Raw genomic sequence first — 21,209 nt, 5'->3', positions numbered from 1 at the left:
CAAATGCTAGCTTGCTTTATTTAAAAACTTTTAAAATGTTAATTTATTTGTGTATTTGTACCTGTGTGAACATGTATGTGCAACTATCCTTGGAAGCCTGCGAGAGGACCCGATATCCTAGATCTGGAGCTACAGTCAATTGCGAGCTGCCCGATATGGGTGCTGAAAACCCAACTCCTGCCCTCTGCGTGAGGAACCAGCAACTGCTGAGCCGACTGCATCATCTCTCCAGCCCCTCGTGAGTTTACTTTAAAGAGGATCCTGGTTGGGGCCAGTGAGATGGCTCAGCAGTAAAGAACACTGGCTGTTCTTCCAGAGGACCTGAGTTTAATTCCCAGCAACCACATGGCGGCTCACAACCATCTACAAAGGGATCTGATGCCCTCTTCTGGCATGTAGGTGTATATGCAGACAGCACTCCTACATTAAAAATTAAGAATAAGAATAAAGATAGATGATCCTGACTAATTTCACAGGCTGCCTGTCTGCATTGGCAGACTACTGAGCACTAGCATCCTGTATGGTGAATGATAGGGTAGTTCAGTATCAAACAGGAAGAATCCGAGGAGGTGTTGATTCTGGAGTCCTAATACCCTACAATAGTATGAAAGTTCTTGAAGTATGTTGAGAAGTCTCATTACCTGTGTCCTGGTTGTTGTTTGTTATTCCAGACTAGCAGTTCTCAACTCATGGGTCATGGGGGTTGAACAACCCTTTTACAGGGGTCTCCAGAGATCATCAGAAAATGCAGCTATGTACTTTATGATTCATAACAATAGCAAAATTACAGTGATGGAGTAGCAATAAAAATGGTTTTATGACTGAGGGTCCCCACCACATGAAGAACTGTATTAAAGGGTCACAACATTAAAAGGCTGCTCTAGACAATGACTCTTCTTTTCCCCAAGTCACCTCTTATCAAAGATACTTCATTCCAAGTACGCCAACTGCAGAAACAACGTGTTTCAAACCACACTGGAGTTACACCTAAGCTAAACAGAGCTTGCTATAGCCCAGGTACCCTCTAAGCAGTTTAGTCTTGCTTTTGTGAGATACGTATTCTGATCACATCCATTTTATACCCCAGGAAATTGAGGCACAGAAGTGATGTAGCTAGGGGCTGTCACCTAACAGAATTCACCAAAAGGATTCCAAGCATAGGCAAGAAAGACTGAGGGGGGAGGTGGTAGGGGGTGGTGGTGCCACAAAGCAGGATGAAGAGGGCCAAGAGAAACAACCTAAGGAGTGAAAGATGAGATGAATAATAAGGAGGTAGTCTATGGATCCTGGAACATCCCCAGTTCAAAACTGCTACACAGGTTATAAAATGCTAAGACAAACATTTTGGAGGTAAAATGATACATTCAGCTAGTGGGACTTTTGGAAATAGCTTTCAGTCAGTCAATTCAGAAAGTTTGTGTTTGTGGAAGCCCAAAATGACAAAACTAGTTATAAGAACAAGCTGCAATTCAAATCCATTGTCCCGGGCAGAGGAGGAAGAGACCAAAGATGCAGGGGAGACAGAAGACAGTCTCTAGAGCCCCATTACATGGGTCTGACTCCTGGCTGCCTCTCAGATCTACAGGATGGCAGGCCTGTCCCCTGTTCTATTCAAAGCCTTTATGTTCACCTACCCTTCTAAAGTCTGACAGGGAGGGGACATTGGTAACCCTTCAGCCACAATAGTTAAGTTTGCTTGCGACCCACTGGACACGATATACTTTGTGTACAATTAAAGCAGCCTTTTAAAATGGGCAGGTATGTTAAGCTTCTTAGTGTGACTTACTTCCAAATACCACCTGGGATCTGCCCATTAGAATACTTTTCAGGAGGCAGAGGCAGACGGATCTCTATGAGTTTGAGGCCAGCCTAGTCTACAGAGCTAGTTCCAGGACAGCCAGGGCCATAAAGAAACACACTCGTTGTTATATTGGATCCTAGGATAGTGTCAACCAGGGCCACACAGACTTATTTAAAATAATGACTGTTGTAGGCTCTGTGGACCCATATACTGTAGAAAACGTTTGATGAGAGCTGGGAGGATAGTTCAGTGGTTAGGAGCCTTTGTTGCTCTTGCAAAGCACCTGAGTTAAATTCCCAGCGACAGGGTTGGACTGCTTACTCTTCCAGCTCCAGACGATCTGATGCCCTCTTTTGCCCTCTGCCAGCACCTGCATGCACATGTGAACACACATACACACAGAGAGAAATAAAAAAAATGTGAAAACCAGGCTCAGTGGGTAAAGACGTTTGCTGTTGAGCCTGACAGCCTGAGTTCAGTCCTCAGACCTATGTGATGGCAGGACAAAACTGGTTTCTCCAAGATGTCCTCTGAATTTTACAGTTGTACACATACATATGCACATATAATTACTTTAAGTGCTTAAGACTTTAAAAGCAGTTGATAACTAGATTTTTTTTTTTTTTTTTTGGTTTTTCGAGACAGGGTTTCTCTGAGTAGCCCTGGCTGTCCTGGAACTCACTCTGTAGACCAGGCTAGCCTCGAACTCTCGAACTCAGAAATCCGCCTGTCTCTGCCTCCCAAGTGCTGGGATTAAAGGCGTGTGCCACCACCGCCCGGCTGATAACTAGATTTGACTCTCCCTAGCTCGCCAACCCAATATAAATTAACTTACTATATCTAAGGGTAAAAATAACTAAAAATTGAAAATTACTTAAGTGTTGGCAAATATCAGAAATATAGGTACTTGCTAAATGATCAAAGAGAAATGTTACCAGTGGAGAAAAGAAAAACTAACATTCCTTTTAAGCATTGGACCTTTGCCGTAGTGTCAAGAGTAAAGAGAAAATAATATTTTTAAAAGAATTATTTATTTATCTTATGTGTATGAGTACACTGTAGCTGTCTTCAGACACACCAGAAGAGGGCATCGGATCCCATTACAGATGGTTGTGAGCCACCATGTGGTTGCCAGGAATTGAACTCAGAACACCTGGAAGAGCGGTCAGTGCTCTTAACTGCTGAGCCATCTCTCCAGCACCAAGAGAAAACTTTTTTAAAAAATGATTTATGTATTTTACATATGAGTGCCCTATCTGCATGTACACCTGCATACCAGAAGAGGGCATCCGTTGGTTGTGAGTCTCCATGTAGTTGCCAGGGATTGAACTTTGAACCCCGGGAAGAGCAACCACTGCTCTTAACCGCTGAGCCATCTCTCCAGCGGTGAGAAAATTATTTTGAATAAGCTGAAATATTTAGAACTTGATCTCTGCTGAGAAGTCATGGAATAGTTATTTCAGGGTCCTCTCCACTCCCGAGGGAAAACAAATGAAGAAGAAAACCTGAACTGGACAACCAGAGCCAATATAAGTCTCAGCTAAGCCTTACTACCCCTTGACCTGGGCAGTTAAAAATCCAATTACAAATTATAGTGTCTTAAAATTAAATGAACGACAGGAGTAGTGGCATCTCCCTTTAATACCTGTACTGTGGAGGCAGGTCAGGAGAATCTAAGAATGGCCAGCATGGTCTACAACCAAGCTAAGCCAGAGATAAACAGTAAGACCATGTCTAAAAACTTAAATGAAGATTCCTTTATAATAATAATGCTAAAAAATATTATTTAGTAGTCTATTAATAAATAACCCTCCCAAACTAAAAACAAAAAGCGGAAAAACGGAATGGTTGCTTCCGGGGCGAGTAAAAATGATTAGTGTGCACCACTTGAAAATGTACATCTGACCTGAAAACAAATTTTGAAAGATTAAGCAGGAACTTGGTTTCCGTGGCAACCTGCGCGGCACACTGCCTCTTTGTTCGCCAGTTCTATTCTAAATCAGCCCGCCCCTGGCTCCGCCCACATCTCATTGAGTTCCGCCACTGGCCGTAACACGAGCCGAGGCCCCGCCCCTTCTGGTGCGAGCGGCTACGCTTCCGGCCCAGCCCGCCACGCAGGAGGCGGAAACCCGCGCAGATCGGCTCCGCCCCCTGCGGTAGAGCGTGTCGTCACTTCCGCCTTCCTTTCCCCCTGCTGGCTTCCCGGCGCGGTTTGTGAGGGATTATCCTCTACGCTGAATTCGTCGGAACCATGGTGAGCCTAGCTTTCGGCCCAGGACTTCGGCTCCTGACCGAGTTCCGCTGTGTCCCGCCTCCCCGCTGCTCCTCTTGTCTAACCGGAGTCGCAGGCTCCCTGCGGCCGTCTCCTGGGCCCTCCGCACATGGCACGGGCCGGGCATGAGGCCTGCGTGAGACCCGCCGACCGCGCTCTCGGGGAGCGGGGGACTGGAAGGGAGAGCGCGCCCTAAGCCAGCATCTTCTTGTAAGATCAGGACTTATTGGGTCGGGGACCTAGACGACCCCCGGGCCTCACCCCTAGCAAAGAAGTTTCTAGCAGTACTCTTGTCGGCTCCGCCCTCTTTGGGGCGGGGCTCGAAGGGCGAGTGCCCGAGCTGGCCTCTGGAAGATGGAGGGTTGCTACCTGGTGGTCGATGCTTGCCCAGCCTTAGTATTGTCTTTCGTTTTGTCATACACCCCAGTGGGTTGGTGTGATGATTTATTCCTGGAGCCCATATGAACGTCCCTCTCGCCATTTAAATAAATACCCACTCCCACGACGGACTCCTGAAATTATATCGTAAACCGGTTTTCCTTTAGATAATCTATTTACCGGTCTAGTGAGAGGCCCGAGATGTGTGTTAATGACTACTGGCCTTCAAACGGAGTATGTTGGTTTCCCCTTTCAGGCGTCCCTTTCCCTCGCACCTGTTAATATCTTCAAGGCTGGGGCTGATGAAGAGAGAGCAGAGACGGCTCGCCTGGTAAGCCCGCGTCTGCTGCTTTTAAATGATAACATCCAACTCGTCGTGAGTGTAAATTTTGACCCGCCTTTTCTGATTTTTCTTTTATAATTTAAGTCGTCCTTCATTGGTGCCATCGCCATTGGAGACTTGGTGAAGAGCACTTTGGGACCAAAGGGCATGGTAAGAAAATAATAGAGGAAAAGAAGGAAAGTTTTGGAAGTTTTGTTCGTTTTCCTGCGGTCTTGTGTTGTAGTGGCTGGCCAAAAAATACAAGTTTTAATAATGGTTTAAAGCCTTTAGTGTAAGTGTAGTTAGTAACAGTTTTCTTTTTTATGATTTGTAATCTAAAACTTATAAAAAGTTCTCCTGTGTTACCATCCCCGATCTCACGTCCCTCTCCAGTGGCAGCAAGTATTACCGTTTGCAAAGCCTGCTGGTATTTTCTGTTCACTCATGGATAAGTTTACCATGTTACGTGTTTTTTTAAGTAGCAGATACCATTTTTGTTTACGTGTATTTGCTTTCAGTGTGCTGTTTCCAGAGTTTGTGCTTACTCTTTTTACGTGAAGAAACTATTTTCATAGTCTTAGTTACTAGTGTTTTTAACTGATCTTTTGATTAACACAGGAAGGGTTCCATTGTGATTTTTTTTTTTTTTTTGTAATACTTCTTTAGTGTTCTGAGATTTGCTTTGATCTTTGCTGATGGACATTGGTTTCCATCATTGTCTTTTTTTTTTTTTTTTTCTTTTGGTTTTTTGAGACAGGGTTTCTCTGTATAGCCGTGGCTGTCCTGGAACTCACTCTGTAGATCAGGCTGTCCTGGAACTCAGAAATCTGCCTGCCTCTGCCTCCCAAGTGCTGGGATTAAAGGCGTGCGCCACCACTCCCCAGCCTTAAGATTGTTTTATTTTATGAATGTGAGTACACAGTGATCAGACACACCAGAAGAGGGCACCAGATCCCATTATGGACGGTTGTGAGCCACCATGTGGTTGCTGGGAATTGAACTCAGAACCTCTGCAAGAGCAGTCAGTGCTCTTAACCACTGAGCCATCTCTCCAGCCCCCATCATTGTCTTGTGATGTTGTAGCAAAGCTAGTTTGTATTGCCTTTACTTCTAAACTGTGTACACACTGAGGTTTAGTTGTAGGATACATGCATGGAAAACATTTGATAGCCAGCTAACCATCCAGAGGTTTCTGTCTGCACGTATTCTGGAAGAAGTACTTAGAGTTTAGACTTTATTTTGACAGAAATAAATTTCCTTTCAGGACAAAATTCTCCTAAGCAGTGGACGAGATGCCTCTCTGATGGTGACCAATGACGGTGCCACCATTCTCAAGAACATTGGCGTGGACAACCCAGCAGCGAAAGTTCTAGTCGGTGAGTCTGAGACTTGCTTGTTAATATTTTCCAAGAATGTATTTCCTGATAGACTGTCAGCTGTTTAAGTGCTAGCCACTGTTATTTGTCACTCTGTAAAATGAATTTCAGGAGTGTCATGTTCTCCATAGTCCATGAGGGCTACTCCAGCCACAGGTTTTAGATGATACAGGCCTGTTTGCCTGAACTGCCAAGTCCAGGATCAGTGGGCCCTTTTCTGGAGAGGTCTTTTTTGCTGACATAATGTGACAGAAGGCCTAACTTGGGGAGACAGAGAAAGATTAGGGTTTAGTTTCCATCAGTTTGTGAGGCACATTCAAGCTAAAGTATTTAACACTTTAAGGTCTTCCAAAACGTTGTCAGGTATGAAACGTACTATAAGTGGAGTTTAGGTTTGTTGTGGAAGTTTTAAAAGAACTTCATGTGGAGACATAATTTCGCTTTTTTCCTAGATATGTCAAGGGTTCAAGACGATGAAGTCGGTGACGGCACTACCTCTGTTACTGTCTTAGCCGCTGAGCTGCTCCGGGTAAGAGGCTGACACTTCCCTCAGTATTGGGACTGTGGTTTCGAGCAGCAGTAGAATCCTTCGTTACTTTTGTGTACCTGTTTATTGGCAGGAAGCAGAATCTTTAATTGCAAAAAAGATCCATCCACAGACCATCATCGCGGGTTGGAGAGAAGCCACAAAGGCCGCAAGAGAGGCCCTGCTGAGCTCCGCTGTGGACCATGGGTGGGTGTCCCGCAGTCCTGTTGGGAAAGTCTCATCTGGAGAGCCATGAGAAACACACATGAGCGGTCTCTGGCTGCCTTGCCCTCCCTTCATCTAAAGCCCATGCCTTCCTCCAGGAGCCCTCGGCTAGCCTTTACCTTCCGCACCTCAGCCTCCTGTGCTCTAGAGTTAGCTCTCACCAGCCTCAAGTTCAGAGTTCCTCCTTCCCCAGTGCTGGGTTTACAAGCCTGTGCTTCCGTGCCTGGTTTATTAATCTCTTCAACTGGTCTAGCCCATGTGCTTCTGGGAGTTGATACGTTCTCTGCACCATTAGTTGTTAGGTGCTTCACTATAAGACTGATGAAATTTCTTTAAGCTATCTGCCCTTGGAGAATTTATTTTTGAATATTTTTTTAGCTTTGTAATATAGGAAACTTGTTACTCAGGTTTTCTAGAAGTGGAATTGCTGAGTCTATCTATAATAAGTATACACATATTTAGTTTACTTCTATGTATATTACCAAGTAAACCACCAGAAACAATTTCTGTTTGTGCTGAGTGTGTTGCAGACAGTTGCTTCCCCACATTGACAGCATTGAATGGGCTTGTGCGCCTAGGGCTCACTGAGTGTGGCGGTTTGACGGGGAAGACGGGAGCCCATTGTTCACTTGTTTCTTGATTTTTGATGACCTTAAAGGCCTGAGTAGGGTCAAGTACTTAGGTAAATCTTTGAAAAGTACAGGATGCTTAATGGATAATTTTAATAACAGGCACTTTTGCTTCTGTCTGTTTGGTTTTATTAGTTCTGATGAAGTCAGATTCTGGCAAGATTTAATGAATATTGCAGGAACGACATTATCCTCCAAACTCCTTACTCACCACAAGGACCACTTTACTAAATTAGCTGTAGAAGCCGTTCTCAGACTGAAAGGCTCGGGGAACCTGGAGGCGATCCATGTCATCAAGAAGCTAGGTGGGAGTCTGGCAGACTCTTATCTAGATGAAGGTATGTGTGTGGGCCAAACATACCCATTGATCCCGTCTCCCCTGACACTACAGAGCCAGAGAGCTTGTTCCTGAGACCACTCGGCTGCTTTTGTCATTGTAACCAGTTTGTTGTATTGACAGTGTGCCTCATCTTTAAGGCCACTGGAGCATCGTCTGCTAATAATAGAGAAATTACAGCTTTACCAAAGGCTGTTCCCAAATGCTACTTTTTTTAGGATTATATGTATTTTCCAAGCAGAGTCTCAAATCATTTAATTAGCAGGTTGTTGTGGATAAAGGAGTTTTTGTCTGACTGATATTTTATTGGCATTTGTGTAGCATTTGCTATTTTTTAAAAAAAAAATTAAAAAATATAGGGCCGGACAGTGGTGGCGCACGCCTTTAATTCCAGCACTTGGGAGGCAGAGGCAGGCGGATTTCTGAGTTCGAGGCCAGCCTGGTCTACAGAGTGAGTTCTGAAAATACTTTGGTTCCAGGACAGCCAGGGCTACACAGAGAAACTCTGCCTCCAAAAACCAAAAAAGAAAAAAAAAATTTAGACTTATTCTCTTAAGTGTTTTGACAACATATATGTGCACCATATATGCATAACTGGTGCCCATGGAGGCCAGAAGGTACCAGAACCCCTGGAACTGAAGGAAAGATGTGGGTGTTGGGAACCAAATCAGGTCTTCAGCAAGAACAGCCAGTGCTCTTAACTGCTGAGCCATCTCTTCAGGCCCTGTTGTTTCTAAAGATAGTCTTGTGTTGCTGCTGGTGGCCGTGAGAGAGAGAGAGAGAGAGAGAGAGAGAGAGAGAGTGTGTGTGTGTGTGTGTGTGTGTGTGTGTGTGTGTGTGTGTGTGTAGCCAAGGATGAACTTAAACTTCTGTTCCATGTGCTGTTGTTTCCCAGACTCTGAGTGTGTAGTGCTGGGGGATCTGTCTTGGGCTTTGTGAATGCTAAGTAATTCTCTTTTAACTGAGCTGCATTGTTGACCCCAGGAACATTCTTTTGTCTCCAAGATGATTATTATTTTTAATCGGGTGCATGTTTGTGTCTGTGTGGGTATGTGCATGTCAGTGGCCAGAGGCAGCAGCTCCTCTCAGGTGGAGCTGCAGGCTGGTGTGAGCCTCCTCCCAGAGAGGGTGCTGGGAGCCAGACTCAGGTCCTGTACAGCAGCAAGCACCATTAGCATCTGAGCCCTCTCTCTCCAGCTTACTTGTTTGTTTTGAAAAAAAAAATTTTAAAACTTTCTCTAATTGACAAATATATGTGATTGATGTATAGGGCTGTAGTTTTGAGGACTAAGTCAGGGTGTGCTGTTTCTAAGTGTAATTTGTAGGGCATAGGGTTTTCAGTTTCTTCACATTGTATTTACTTTCAAATGAGCTGTGGACTGTGTACTTAAAGAATCAAGTTGTGCTGTGTCAGCTTGTTTGTAAAAGTGATTGGAATCCTGGCTTTTGTGTGTCTTGTGCCATTTATTTATGGAGTTCTGCAAATACTTTGGTTCCATTGATCTGCAGGGCTCTGTAGTGTGTCCAGTGGTCTGTTACCTAGCGGAAGGGAAGCCTGCTAACAGTGGCTCATACTGCTCCCCATTCCTGTGTGTGTGCTCTGCACCAGGAATTGTCATTGGAACCTTGATCCTGTAGTTCTCCTAATGTCCACGCTCAATAGAACAGACAGCACAGGGCAGGCTTAATAAGCAAGTGTGTATTCCATGTCTGAAAGAAGCCTGTGCAGATAGACGGTCAGCACTGGGCCATCTGATGGCTCCAGATCAACAGGGCCAGAAGTGAGCATCTCTGCCTTTAGTTGTGCATGGTTTACGTGTGAGCATCTGGTCGACACCAGCCATAGCCTAAGGGCAAGAGCATCGGGACCAGGCTTATGCAGTTGTGCTGTCCAGGGCAGTTCATTTTACCATGAGCCAAGCTGTCTTGTTTATTTTAGTGAGAGACAGGGTCTCTCTTATTTAGTCTTGAAACTTGCTGTTTAGAACAGGTGGCCTCTGTCTCTGATTTCCAGTTCTCACTGCTTGTTTTGTCTTGCTGGGGTTTTTTGGTTTTTTGTTTTGTTTTTTTTGTTTGTTTGTTTGTTTGTTTGGGTATTTATTTGAGACAGGGTTTCTCTGTGTAGCCCTGGCTGTCCTAGAATTCACTCTGTAGACCAGGCTGGCCTCGAATTCAGAAATCCACCTGCCTCTGCCTCCCAAGTGCTGGGATTAAAGGCGTGCGCCACCACTGCCTGCCTGTCTTGCTGGTTTTAAACTAGTAAAAATGGACTTAAATGTTTTTACATTGTAATCTATAGACTCTGATCTGGTGTATATATTTGTTTGTTGTAGGTTTTCTCTTGGATAAAAAAATTGGAGTAAATCAACCAAAGAGAATTGAAAATGCTAAAATTCTTATTGCAAATACTGGAATGGATACAGACAAAATAAAAGTATGTGACTACATGTCTTGAAATGCTGTTGCTGTTAACTTAGGAGTCAGTTAAACAGCTTGAGTCCGTGTACAGATGATAGACCGTATGTACTTTGAAGCCTGTGTTCACAGAAACACTGATGTTCAGTGTGTTTGGTAGAGCTTTGGTTTTAGGAACTTACGCTGCCTTTCTGTCTTCAATCTCAGATATTTGGCTCTCGAGTAAGAGTTGATTCCACAGCAAAGGTTGCAGAGATAGAACATGCAGAAAAGGAGAAGATGAAGGAGAAAGTTGAACGGATTCTTAAGCATGGAATAAATTGCTTTATTAACAGGTATGTAATCTAAAGTTTTTTTTTTCTCATAAAAATTATTGTTGGAGACTGCTGCACGTGGTTTTACTTAAAATTACAGATTGTGGCAGTTCGTCCAGTCAGTACACTCAGTGGACTGTTAGCTTCCAGGCAAGTGTTCTGTGTTCTAGGGTTCCTCAGTCCCGTATTGCACTGTTCTCAGTACTTTATTTTCACTGTACTCAACTTCTGTGTGCTGATACAAGGATCCAGTGCTTGCTGTGGTGTGGAATAAGGCTACAATAGTTGAGGATTGTGCTTTAATGTAAAGCCCTGTGAGCTGACCTTGGTCTAATGGAGAGTGACTACCAGACAGAGCGTACTGGGGAGTCAGTTTTTTGCTCATGCTATGGCGTCAGAGAACAACTTGTAGGAGTGCGTTCTCTGTCAATCATTTGAGACCCAAAGATTGAGCAGAGATCGTGAGGCTGGAGTTTTTATTTCTGGTGAAGTAAAAATGCTTGCAGGTTTTGCATTCTAGTGTAATTAAGCTTGAGAAGTAGGCATTTTGAGCATAACGTATATTTTATTGCAGACAGTTAATTTATAATTATCCTGAACAACTCTTCGGAGCTGCTGGTGTCATGGCTATTGAGCATGCAGATTTTGCAGGTGTGGAGCGCCTAGCTCTTGTCACAGGTAAGGAAAAAATGCGTGCCTTAGAACGGATAGTTTCTAATGAGTTACTGTACAATACGTTAAGAATACGAAGAGGGGTTGGGGAGTTAGCTCAGTGGTAAAGTGCTTTCTAGGTCCTGGTTTCAGTCCTCAGCTCTGGGGGGGGAAAGAATACGGAGAACCCCTTAAAGAGCTAAAAGTACATACTTTGAATTATGCCTTTAGTTTACTTACATTGTTTGAGGATCACGTTGATTGATTGATTGTGCGCGTGCTTGTGTGCCCTGGTTTGCACGTGAAGGTCATAGCATTGATAATCTCCTCTTAGTAGGTCTCGAGTGTCAAGTCAGGGTTCCAGGCTCTCTGGCCAGTGCCTTTACCTGATGGACTGGACTATCTTGCTGGTCCCTTGGTATTATTATAGGCAATGTTCTCTTATTTAAAATGGTCAGTACTCAGAAGTTTCTTAGATTTTGCATTTTGGGGTCAGAGTGAAGTGTTTGACCGTGCATAATGAAATGCTGTAGGGTAAGATCCAAGTCTAAATATGAAATGTATTTATATTAGATGTGTAGACCTTACACAGAGAGATGGTTGATGCAGTGCTCTTGGGTGCCTTGCACTTTTACTGGCCAACTGGGCCATTTTCATTCCTAAAGTTGCACATTTGGGGTTTCAGTTGACGAATGCTCAACTGACTGCTCAAATGCTCAGTTAAAGAATGCTCAAAGTGTATTCTAGAGTTTATACACACGCACACACGGTTTACTGTAACTATAGAGTTCTTTCTGTGGTGTTTCAAGACAACTCGTTCTTTCTCACAAAAATACCTTACTTTCTAGGCATAAACAAATTTGAACTTAAAAGAGAAATCTTATAAGTATTAAGTCTTAACTAGTCTGTTTTGCTGGATACTTAGTTTCTTGTATCCGGTGTGAGGTAAAGTTACAGTAATCTTTAATGAAGACTGTGCCCTCAGAGTGGGTCAGGTATGTACCTTGTGCTTAAATTTAAACATAACTTTTCTAAGTTTCTAATTTCTCAAATGGTAAAAGTGTGTAAATGAGTGAGTCAGTAGCAGCCGGGAACTCACAGATGTGTTTATGTTCCTAGGTGGTGAAATTGCCTCTACCTTTGATCACCCGGAACTTGTGAAGCTTGGAAGTTGCAAACTTATTGAAGAAGTTATGATTGGAGAGGATAAACTCATTCACTTCTCTGGGGTTGCCCTTGGTGAGTGACTGTGTAAATCTTGGCTTAATCTAAGTCCTTGCTGGCCTCTGGAAATGGAAGAAAACGTTGGAGGGCTGGAGAGATAGCTCAGCTCTTCCAGAGGTCCTGAGTTCAATTCCCAGCAACCACATGGTGGCTCACAGCCATCTGTAATGGGATCCCATGCCCTCTTCTGGTGTGTCTGAGGACAGCTACAGTCAACTCATATACATAAAGTAAATACACCTTTTTTTTTTTTTTAAGGTTTCTATAGTTCTAAAATATATATCCTACAGGCTGTCGAGGTGGCTCTGTGGGTGGAAGTGCTTGAAGCCTGAAGACCTAAGTTCCCCTCTGGGACCCTCATGCATACATGCACCCACGTACATACACACACAGCTAAGGATTGTTAAGTGGACTGGACATATGTATCTTAAAAGGGCACACAGAAGTTTTGAAAATGTCTATTTGATGTTTGTTTCAGTGTCTCGAAGTCAGGTTGATATTTGCTGCCTTTTGAAGTCTACATTTAGCATAGATTTTTTTTTTTCTTGATCACTGAGAACATTCATGAACATGGATGTTTGCAGAGAAAGCATTGCTACCAAAGCCCAGTAATAGTTATTAACCTGAATAATGGAATGCAAATGATCTTATGGTGGATGGCTTGATGATATACGAGTATTAACCTTTAACTTCAGGTGAGGCTTGTACCATTGTGCTTCGTGGTGCTACTCAACAAATTTTGGATGAAGCGGAAAGATCTTTGCATGATGCCCTCTGTGTTCTTGCCCAGACTGTAAAGGATCCTAGAACAGTTTACGGTGGAGGTGAGCATTTGGACAGTGTTACACACTTGGTTTCTTGACAGTATGTCCGACTTACCTATGAACTGTTGGGTTTTACAGAGACGGCAGAGTACATAATGAGTTTTGGGTTACATTTGTAGGTTGTTCTGAAATGCTGATGGCTCATGCTGTGACAAAGCTTGCCAGTAGAACCCCAGGAAAAGAAGCTGTAGCAATGGAGTCGTTTGCCAAGGCCCTGAGAATGGTGAGCTATGAAGAGAGGGCCGAACATACATTCCATGGGCTTGATTTTAAACCAAATGTGTTTTTCTGTCCTAGAAAAAAATTTTCTCTTTGTCTTTACAAAAACGCAGTAGTACACAATGTTTTATATTTTGATTGTCTGTTTTATACCTTATCATGAGTAGTTATTAAGAAACAACCAGCCAGGCATGGTCTTTTACCCATAACCCCTGCACGTGGGAGTTTGAGGCCAGAGGATCTCAGATGTGAGACCAGCTTTGTCTGTATAGTAAGAGCTGTCTTTAAGAAGAACAGAAAGTAGGCTTTATGTGATCTTCAGATCTATAATTTAGCTGTCCTTCTAGGTTAGAGACAGTGTGGTCCTTGGTGGTTATTTGTCACTTTCATATTTCAGTTGCCGACCATCATAGCTGACAATGCTGGCTATGACAGTGCAGATCTGGTGGCACGGCTCCGAGCTGCTCACAGTGAAGGCCAGATAACTGCTGGGCTGGGTGAGAATCAAATGAGTTTATACATACATCTACCTTGTATATCTACACACACACACAGAGTTCACTTTGGTCATATCCCCTTCCCTTTGTTCTCTTAGCACCTTTTCTCCTTCACTGAACCCTTTGTTCCCAGATCCGTCTCCTGCTCACATGGGTGGAGGGTTCTTTACTTGGATAAAGGCACTTTATCAAGGCTGTGCCCTGAGGAACATGACTCGGTCTTCCCTAGCAGCGTATGAGCTTTGCAGTGAGGATGGAATGTTAAGGGGCCTAGCTGTGTGCAGGTGACCACTGCTGCTGGAGTCTCGGCTGCCCTGGGCATCTCAGGTCCAGAAGGCAACATTCCAAAGCACTCCTCCTCCTCCAACCACAGTTCCTTCTACCTGTGCTGTGGTGTTCTCAGAGACTCTGAGGGGGTGATCGGCACGTTCTGTTTGGGGCCGAGCACTCGTGCACTTGTTCATGTGCTCTCACCAGTTATAGGGCTCCCGGTGTACTTGATCCACTGCAGACTGCTTTCTTGATAAGGCGTCACTGTTCTGTGCTTACAAACATAACTCTCTAGAAGGCACTTTGATGGGGTTAGTTTTGTTGGCTTTAGTTTCAAGACAAGGCTTCTCTTTGTAGCCCTAGCTATCCTGGTAGACTAGGTTGGCCTTGAACTCGGAGATTAGCCTACCTCTGCCTCCCCAGTGCTGGTATTAAAGGTGTGCAACTCTACTGCCAGGTTTAACAATTTTTCTTGTCAGTTCTTTTTTTAAAAAATAGTGCTTTTATAGATGGATCTAGCTAGATCAGGTACTGAGGTGCAGTAACAGCTTTAGTTTTATTACGAGTTATTAGAGATGTTTTAATGCCTTTTTGTTATTTAATAACTGCCTTTTCAGATATGAAGGAAGGTACCATCGGTGATATGGCAGTCCTGGGTATAACAGAGAGTTTTCAGGTGAAGCGACAGGTTCTTCTGAGTGCGGCTGAAGCTGCTGAGGTGATTCTACGAGTGGACAACATAATCAAAGCAGCACCAAGGTACCAGAGTGCTTGCACTCCTAGGAAAACATACTGGGCAGAGTCCAGGGAGCTTGATAATTGTATTTAATGGGGCACTTATATAGTCACAGTTCTTAGAAAGGCTTAGGAGGAAAGTGATTTGGATAGCCAGGGGCACACTCATTGGAAGGGTTACAGAGCCAGGCTTATGAAGGTCAGGGACTGTGTGGGTATCTGATGTCTTTTACCAGGATGAATCAGGCTGCTTGCTTTCCTGGATACCCTTATAGGTACATGTGTGCTTGACTTGGTAGTTCTGTTTTTAGAGCTGCTCTTGCTGTGTAACTTGGGCTGGCTTCAAATTCAGAATCGTCTTCCCTGAGTGTTAAGATGGCAGGTGCCCACACATGACTCAACCATTCTCAAGGCTTTTTCCAGGTTCACGCTGTAGAAAGTTACTTTAGATTCTCTGTAAATGCTTTCACATAGAAGTGGTTAATGAAGGCATCAGTCTGCTTCCTGTTGCTGTGCCAAAATCCTGACAAAGGAAGGAATTACTTGGGTTCACAGATTTAGCTGTGTGCATTCACACTGCCTTGGGGTGGGATAGTGAGGAGAAGGAAGGGACCGTGTGCCCGGGATGCCCAGGGACAAGGATACAGGACAATGGCAGTTTACTTAAGAAACGGCCTTAGCAGCATTGGTTTGACATACAGGGTTAGGGGAGTGGGGATAAACGTGCTCATGTAGCGGGTTCAGAGAAGAAAACTCACAGGACAGTTTCTCTCAGAAAGGGAAACTGAGGTACAGGCTGCAGGTGTTCTGTAAGTGAGCAGAGAAGCTGGCCATTAGAGGAAGACTTAGTATCTAAGTGGAAGATGGTTAGAGGCAGGTTTAAAATTCTGTAACTTGAAAACTTCTGAGAGTTCCTGGGGCTGCTCGCTAATTGCCCCTGAATCTCACATACATAAAGATTCTCACTTTTTCCTCCATTGGATAATTCTAAAATGTATTCTATACATACACACATTGTTTAAAAGCATTTTACAAACAAATATAAAGTTAAAAATGTGCCGATATATGCCGGCCGTCCCTTTGCAACAGTGATGTCTCCATCACTCTGTTACTGGAGAATGTGAGGCAAGGGATGATTGGCTCACTCTAGCTCATCTGTGGGCAGTTTCTGAGTAGACTGTCCTCCAGGAGGACGCCTGTGTTGCCATTCTTCAGCTTTGGTTTAAAGTATCTATCTGTTTGATGAATTTGGTAATTTTCCTAATCCTTACGTTATTCAAAAACATGAAGTAAGCCAAGTGTGGTAGTATATTCCTTAGAAACTGAGGCAGGAAGATTGCAAGTTCAAGTCTAGACTTAAGATATATAGCAAAGTTTGATCTTCAAAAAAAGAAAAGAAACCAAAAGCCGGGTCAGCCTTTTTTGGGAAGTATATGTTTATTGAGTCGTGTTTGGGTCAGACACTGAGAGCTTCTGAGTACAGGCCTGCACGCTGCCTGAGTTTCCTGTGTCCTAATAGTGACAGTGACTGCGTACGTCCTCATGGGAAGTGGGCCTGCAGTGACTTTAGTGAGACAAAGGTTCTCGCTGTATTTGTAGTCAATGAAAACTTTTTGTTAATAGTGTGATTTTTTTTTTTTCTTACAGGAAACGTGTCCCTGATCACCACCCCTGTTAAGCATTCCTCCCATTTGCTGTTGAACTCTAGACCAGTCCATAGCAAAGTTGTATTTGAAAGACTTCAACCTTTAAAGAAGACTGTGGAATTGACGTGTCCATGATAGCCTTAAGTTTGAACATTTAGCTGACCTTCTGTGTTAAACATGGGTCTAATTTATTTGCTATTTCATTTTCCATACAGTTCAGTTGATTTACAGGTTCATGTCTCATACTGTGTATTAAAATAAAAATCCAGTTACTTAGCCCTTAATGTCCTACTGCTCTGTACATGGCCTGTTTGAAATCTACTTACGGAAGGAAGTAATGATATCTCTGTGGAGTTGTTTCAGCCGAATCAGTTATTGACTATCCTTTTTATAAAGGAATTATCTTGATTATGCATATTTTTTTTCAGTCATGCATGCTTTTACTGAACATTAATTTGGAGTTAAAAGTACCTACCATAAGGTACAGTTCTGATTTAGTTTGATATAAGTACCCTTTATTATTTATAGTAGATGACATTTTTATTTCGGTTCAAGTTTGGAAAAGTGACATTTAACCATCCACTGTTCTCTGGTGCCTTAATGGATAACATTTTCCTAAGATAGTGTTTGTTTAGATGTCATTATGACTATTTTGTTAAGGTTTTTGTTTTGGTAGAGAAAGGAAATGAGCATAGATATGTATTAGGTTAATTTACACTTGACATAGATGTGGAAGTTAATCAGAATATTGCAGAGTGTGCAGAATTTAAGAGAGTTCAAAAGCTTTGTGTTTTGTTGGCTGCCAGGGCATCAGGATGCCCTCATGGGGGAAGGAAGGCTTTGAAAGTTGGTAGCAGAGGGCGAGGAAGTGGCTCAGTCAGTAACATGCTTGCCACACAAGCATGGGGGCCTGAGTTTGAATCCCTAGCACAGGATACATACCTGACTCCAGCACCAGAAGGCCTAAATCAGGAGGATCCCCGGGGTTGCTAGTCACAGCTAGCCTTGTTACATAGGTGGGTTCAGGGTCAATGAAGAGTAGTCTGCGTTTTCTTTAGATGTATGTGCGTGAGTGTTGTGCCTGTGTGTGTGCCACGTGTGATGCCTGAGGAGGTCAGAAGGCGGCATGAGATGCTTTGAAACTGGAGGTAAGAGTGCTTGTCAACCACCACGTGGATGCTGGGAACTGAACCCGGTTTCTCTGTCAGCACTAGTCACTTAGTCATCTCTCTAGCCTCTCTATGTTTTAATACCAGGAATTTATTAGGGGCTGGCAGGATGGCCCAGTGGGCAAAGGTGCTTGCTGGAGGACTTGAGATTAATCCCTGGAACCCACATGGCAGGAGAGAACCAGTTCCTGTAAGTTTTCCTCTGACCTCTGTATGTGAGAGGTGTCCAGACCCAAACCCTAAATAAATACATGTAAAAATACAAATTAATTAATGACGAGTGTCACTACATAGGGAATTGCAGGATTCTCGGATCCAGTGAGGCTGCACTGCTCTCTCCTGTGAAGAAGACTACATTGCTGCTGTTTAACTTGGGAGGTGCTGACAGGATGTGGGAAGCAATCTCTTCCTGATTCTCAGAGAAACCCGAACTCCACAAAATCTGGTTCTAATTTCTTTTTTCTTTTAAGATTTATTTTTAAGTGTGTGTCTAGGGGTGGGCATTTGTATTTGAGGCCAGAGGAGTTGTATCCCCCAGGAGCTGAAGTTACAGGTAGTTGACTTGGGTTCTGGGAAGCAAACTTAGTCCCTTTAAGCACCGAGCTGTGTTTCCAGTGGCGGTTTCTACATATGTGGCCTGTTTCTTCCATGACTATTGAAGTGGATTTGAGCAATGCTTCCCTGTGAACTCAGCCGTAAGGATCACAGTTTGCTGCTATTGGTGGTCTCCATTCCTGGGGCCTTTTCTTTATCCTCTTGCACTCCTAAATACAGATGAGTTACCTCGCTAGGTTCCGGTGGGTGCATTTTAATGTCTTTAAAAAGTGGGAACTTTTCTGTAGATCACAATTGCTATAGAACTTTAAAACTCTCAGCATGAGCAGTAAAGGCAAACTGGACTTAGATTCCTGATGTTAGTTTGTGGTACTGAGGATGGATCCCAGACACACACTGGTTAGTAAGTGGCAGAGTCCCCTCCCCAACCCCTGAGATTCTGAGGCTGACTGAGCCCTGCCCTAGCCTCCTGGGTGCTGAGGTTGCAGGTATGTGCCAGTATTCTGGCATGTCCCACTTATTGAAGTGCAAAATTACAGGTTACAGTGGTATGCCACGTAGGGCAAAATAGAAAAGCCTGGTGGTCTATTTTCCTAACAAACGTATTGAAGATGAGTGGTGTAGGCACAGTAGGAGTCTTAAGTTTTGAGTTCAGCTGAGGCATCATATTGAGGCTGTCTGAAAACAAGTTAGCTGTGTCCTGGTGTTTTTTATTGTTATGGTAAAACACAAACCCAGGAAAGGATTTCACTCATCTTACATTTCTAGGAAAGAACTCCCTGAGGGAGGGACGTCAGAGAAGAAACTGAAGCACCTTTGCTTTCCCACAGCACCCAGGACCACCAGCCCAGGAGTGGCACCTTCCCTAGTGAGCTGGCCCTTCCGCATCAACTATTAATCAAGAGAATGCCATACAAGCTTGGCCACGGGCCAATGTGGTGGAGGCATTTCCTCAGCTGAGGTTCCCCCTTCCCAAATGATTTCTAGCTTGTGTCAAGATGACACAACAGTAGCTGGTACAAGTCGATACTACTCATCTCTGGAAGTTGAGGAAGGCCAGGAGGAAGAGTTTGCCTCGCTTCATCCCCACCTGGGACGGTCTGCAAGAGATTTCCCTCAGTCCTTTGGGTTTCCAGAGAAAGCTTTCCTTATTTCACTGACGAGATCTTAGTATCTCCAAGACCACCAGGAGATGGCTCTCAGCTCACAAACCCCTTTGGTAAACCTCTATCTCCAAAAATATGTACATTATAATTCATAACAGCAAAATAACAGTTATAAAGTAGCAACAACAATAATTTTATGGTTGCTGATGACCACAACATGAGCTGTGTTAAAGGGTTGCAGCGTTAGGGAGGTTGAGAACCACTGAAGTAAAAGGAATGTTAATACCACATAAGCGTGATTGACAGCTTACTAGTGGAAGTATTGTTTGCCAGCAAAATCAGCCACGTTTGAAAAAGGTATGTTTGTTGCAAGCTTAGTGATTTAGAAAAAAAAAAAAACCTGGCTATACTCCAAATGTTAGTGATTTAAGAGCAGTTAAATCTCTAACTCCAAATGTTAGTGATTTAAGAGAACTCTGGTCAGTTAGCTTCAACTCAAGGCTGCAGACTGCAGCTCATGGGAGAAGATAGGCCTGACTCATCTTAAGCCGGAAGACTGGTCAAAAAAGCAACCTGTAAATTGTTATAGCAGAAGCTTTCTTGGAAAGCAAATTCTTGTTTGCAAATTACGTTTAGAGTCATCTGAGTATATGGCTTCAGTCACCTGAATAAGACTAGCCAAAAAAAAAAAAGAGCATTCTAGCAACCTAATAGAAATTCAGACTCATTTCAAGAAGTCTTTCCCTCTGGGTATAAGCACACTACTTTTAATGATTAAAGGTATCTTTGGTGGTCTGATCACTGGGCTGCAGGTCCTCTGCACCAGAGAGGTGGTGACAGGGTTATGTGATACTCCGGGACCTCTGACTTAGTGGTATTTCTGAAAGGATTCTGACATTTCAGAACCGTACTTGTGAAGGTCAGTCTTCCCGTGCTTCTTTATAAAACCTTAATATGGTTTGTCTTAGTTAAGATGATGATTTCTGTCCTTGTGTTTTGAAAAAGTTATTAAATCACATGTTGAGAGCAGTTTAGAATTTATACATCTGTGACACATTCTTTAAATAATGGCCAAAATACCTAGGTTTGTAGACTGTCAACAGACCCTATGAAGAGAAACCCAAACAAATTATGATAAAAAACCAAAATAAAAGCTGAGACTTCCACTTCAAACTTCAAAGACTTGTTTTAGGTGAACTGATCTTTACATTCTACCTTTAACAAGGTAGACTTGGGACACATGGTTCTGTTCTGGAGGGCAGCCTGCACTCACCCTAGCAATCACGAGGCTGCCTAGGCGAGGAAAGGCTTGACTTTTCGGATGACAGTAAACTGAGTGGACTTTAGGTCAAACCTTACAAGGGAAAGTAAGTGGAACCATGGAGGCACAGCTTCATGGAGAGGCTTCTTCCTGTTGTTTATAGCAGGGGGTAAAGGGCTAGGACGCTCAGGCCTGTGAAGCCACAGGTTTGTTTTTTTGGTTTTTTTGTTTTTCCTTCCAATCAAGACTGATCAGTTAGTCTCTTTCAGGAGCCAAATTAGTAACAATACATTGATACTACACGGAACTTCATGGTAAGGAAACAAGTATGTATGAGAGCTAGAAACCTGAGCATTTGATAGCGTTGTTTTCTTTATTTTAACAAATACCGTCTTTAAAGCACTCACCAGCCTGGTGACCAGCCACTTCTGCATAGTGTATAGAAGAGAGGTTGTGG

The 21,209-nt window shown here is 43.5% G+C and overlaps 1 protein-coding gene across 1 annotated transcript; it reads left to right on the top strand.

Moving 5' to 3' along the window:
* Positions 1 to 3,913: 3,913 nt before the first annotated feature.
* Cct2 (chaperonin containing TCP1 subunit 2) lies at positions 3,914 to 16,945 on the top strand. The gene is made up of 16 exons (XM_028759023.1): positions 3,914 to 4,055; positions 4,708 to 4,782; positions 4,879 to 4,944; positions 6,038 to 6,149; positions 6,602 to 6,678; positions 6,770 to 6,882; positions 7,665 to 7,867; positions 10,200 to 10,300; positions 10,489 to 10,616; positions 11,170 to 11,273; positions 12,366 to 12,485; positions 13,166 to 13,294; positions 13,414 to 13,517; positions 13,911 to 14,010; positions 14,898 to 15,039; positions 16,663 to 16,945. The coding sequence occupies exons 1-16, from the start codon at positions 4,053 to 4,055 to the stop codon at positions 16,691 to 16,693; spliced, it is 1,608 nt and encodes a 535-aa protein (XP_028614856.1). The 5' UTR covers positions 3,914 to 4,052; the 3' UTR covers positions 16,694 to 16,945.
* The last annotated feature ends 4,264 nt before the right edge of the window (positions 16,946 to 21,209 follow it).

The sequence above is a fragment of the Grammomys surdaster genome, unplaced genomic scaffold (assembly GCF_004785775.1).
Source record: "Grammomys surdaster isolate TR1022 unplaced genomic scaffold, NIH_TR_1.0 126271, whole genome shotgun sequence".
Lineage (NCBI taxonomy): Eukaryota > Metazoa > Chordata > Mammalia > Rodentia > Muridae > Grammomys > Grammomys surdaster.
This window is presented reverse-complemented; position numbering and strand designations above follow the sequence as displayed.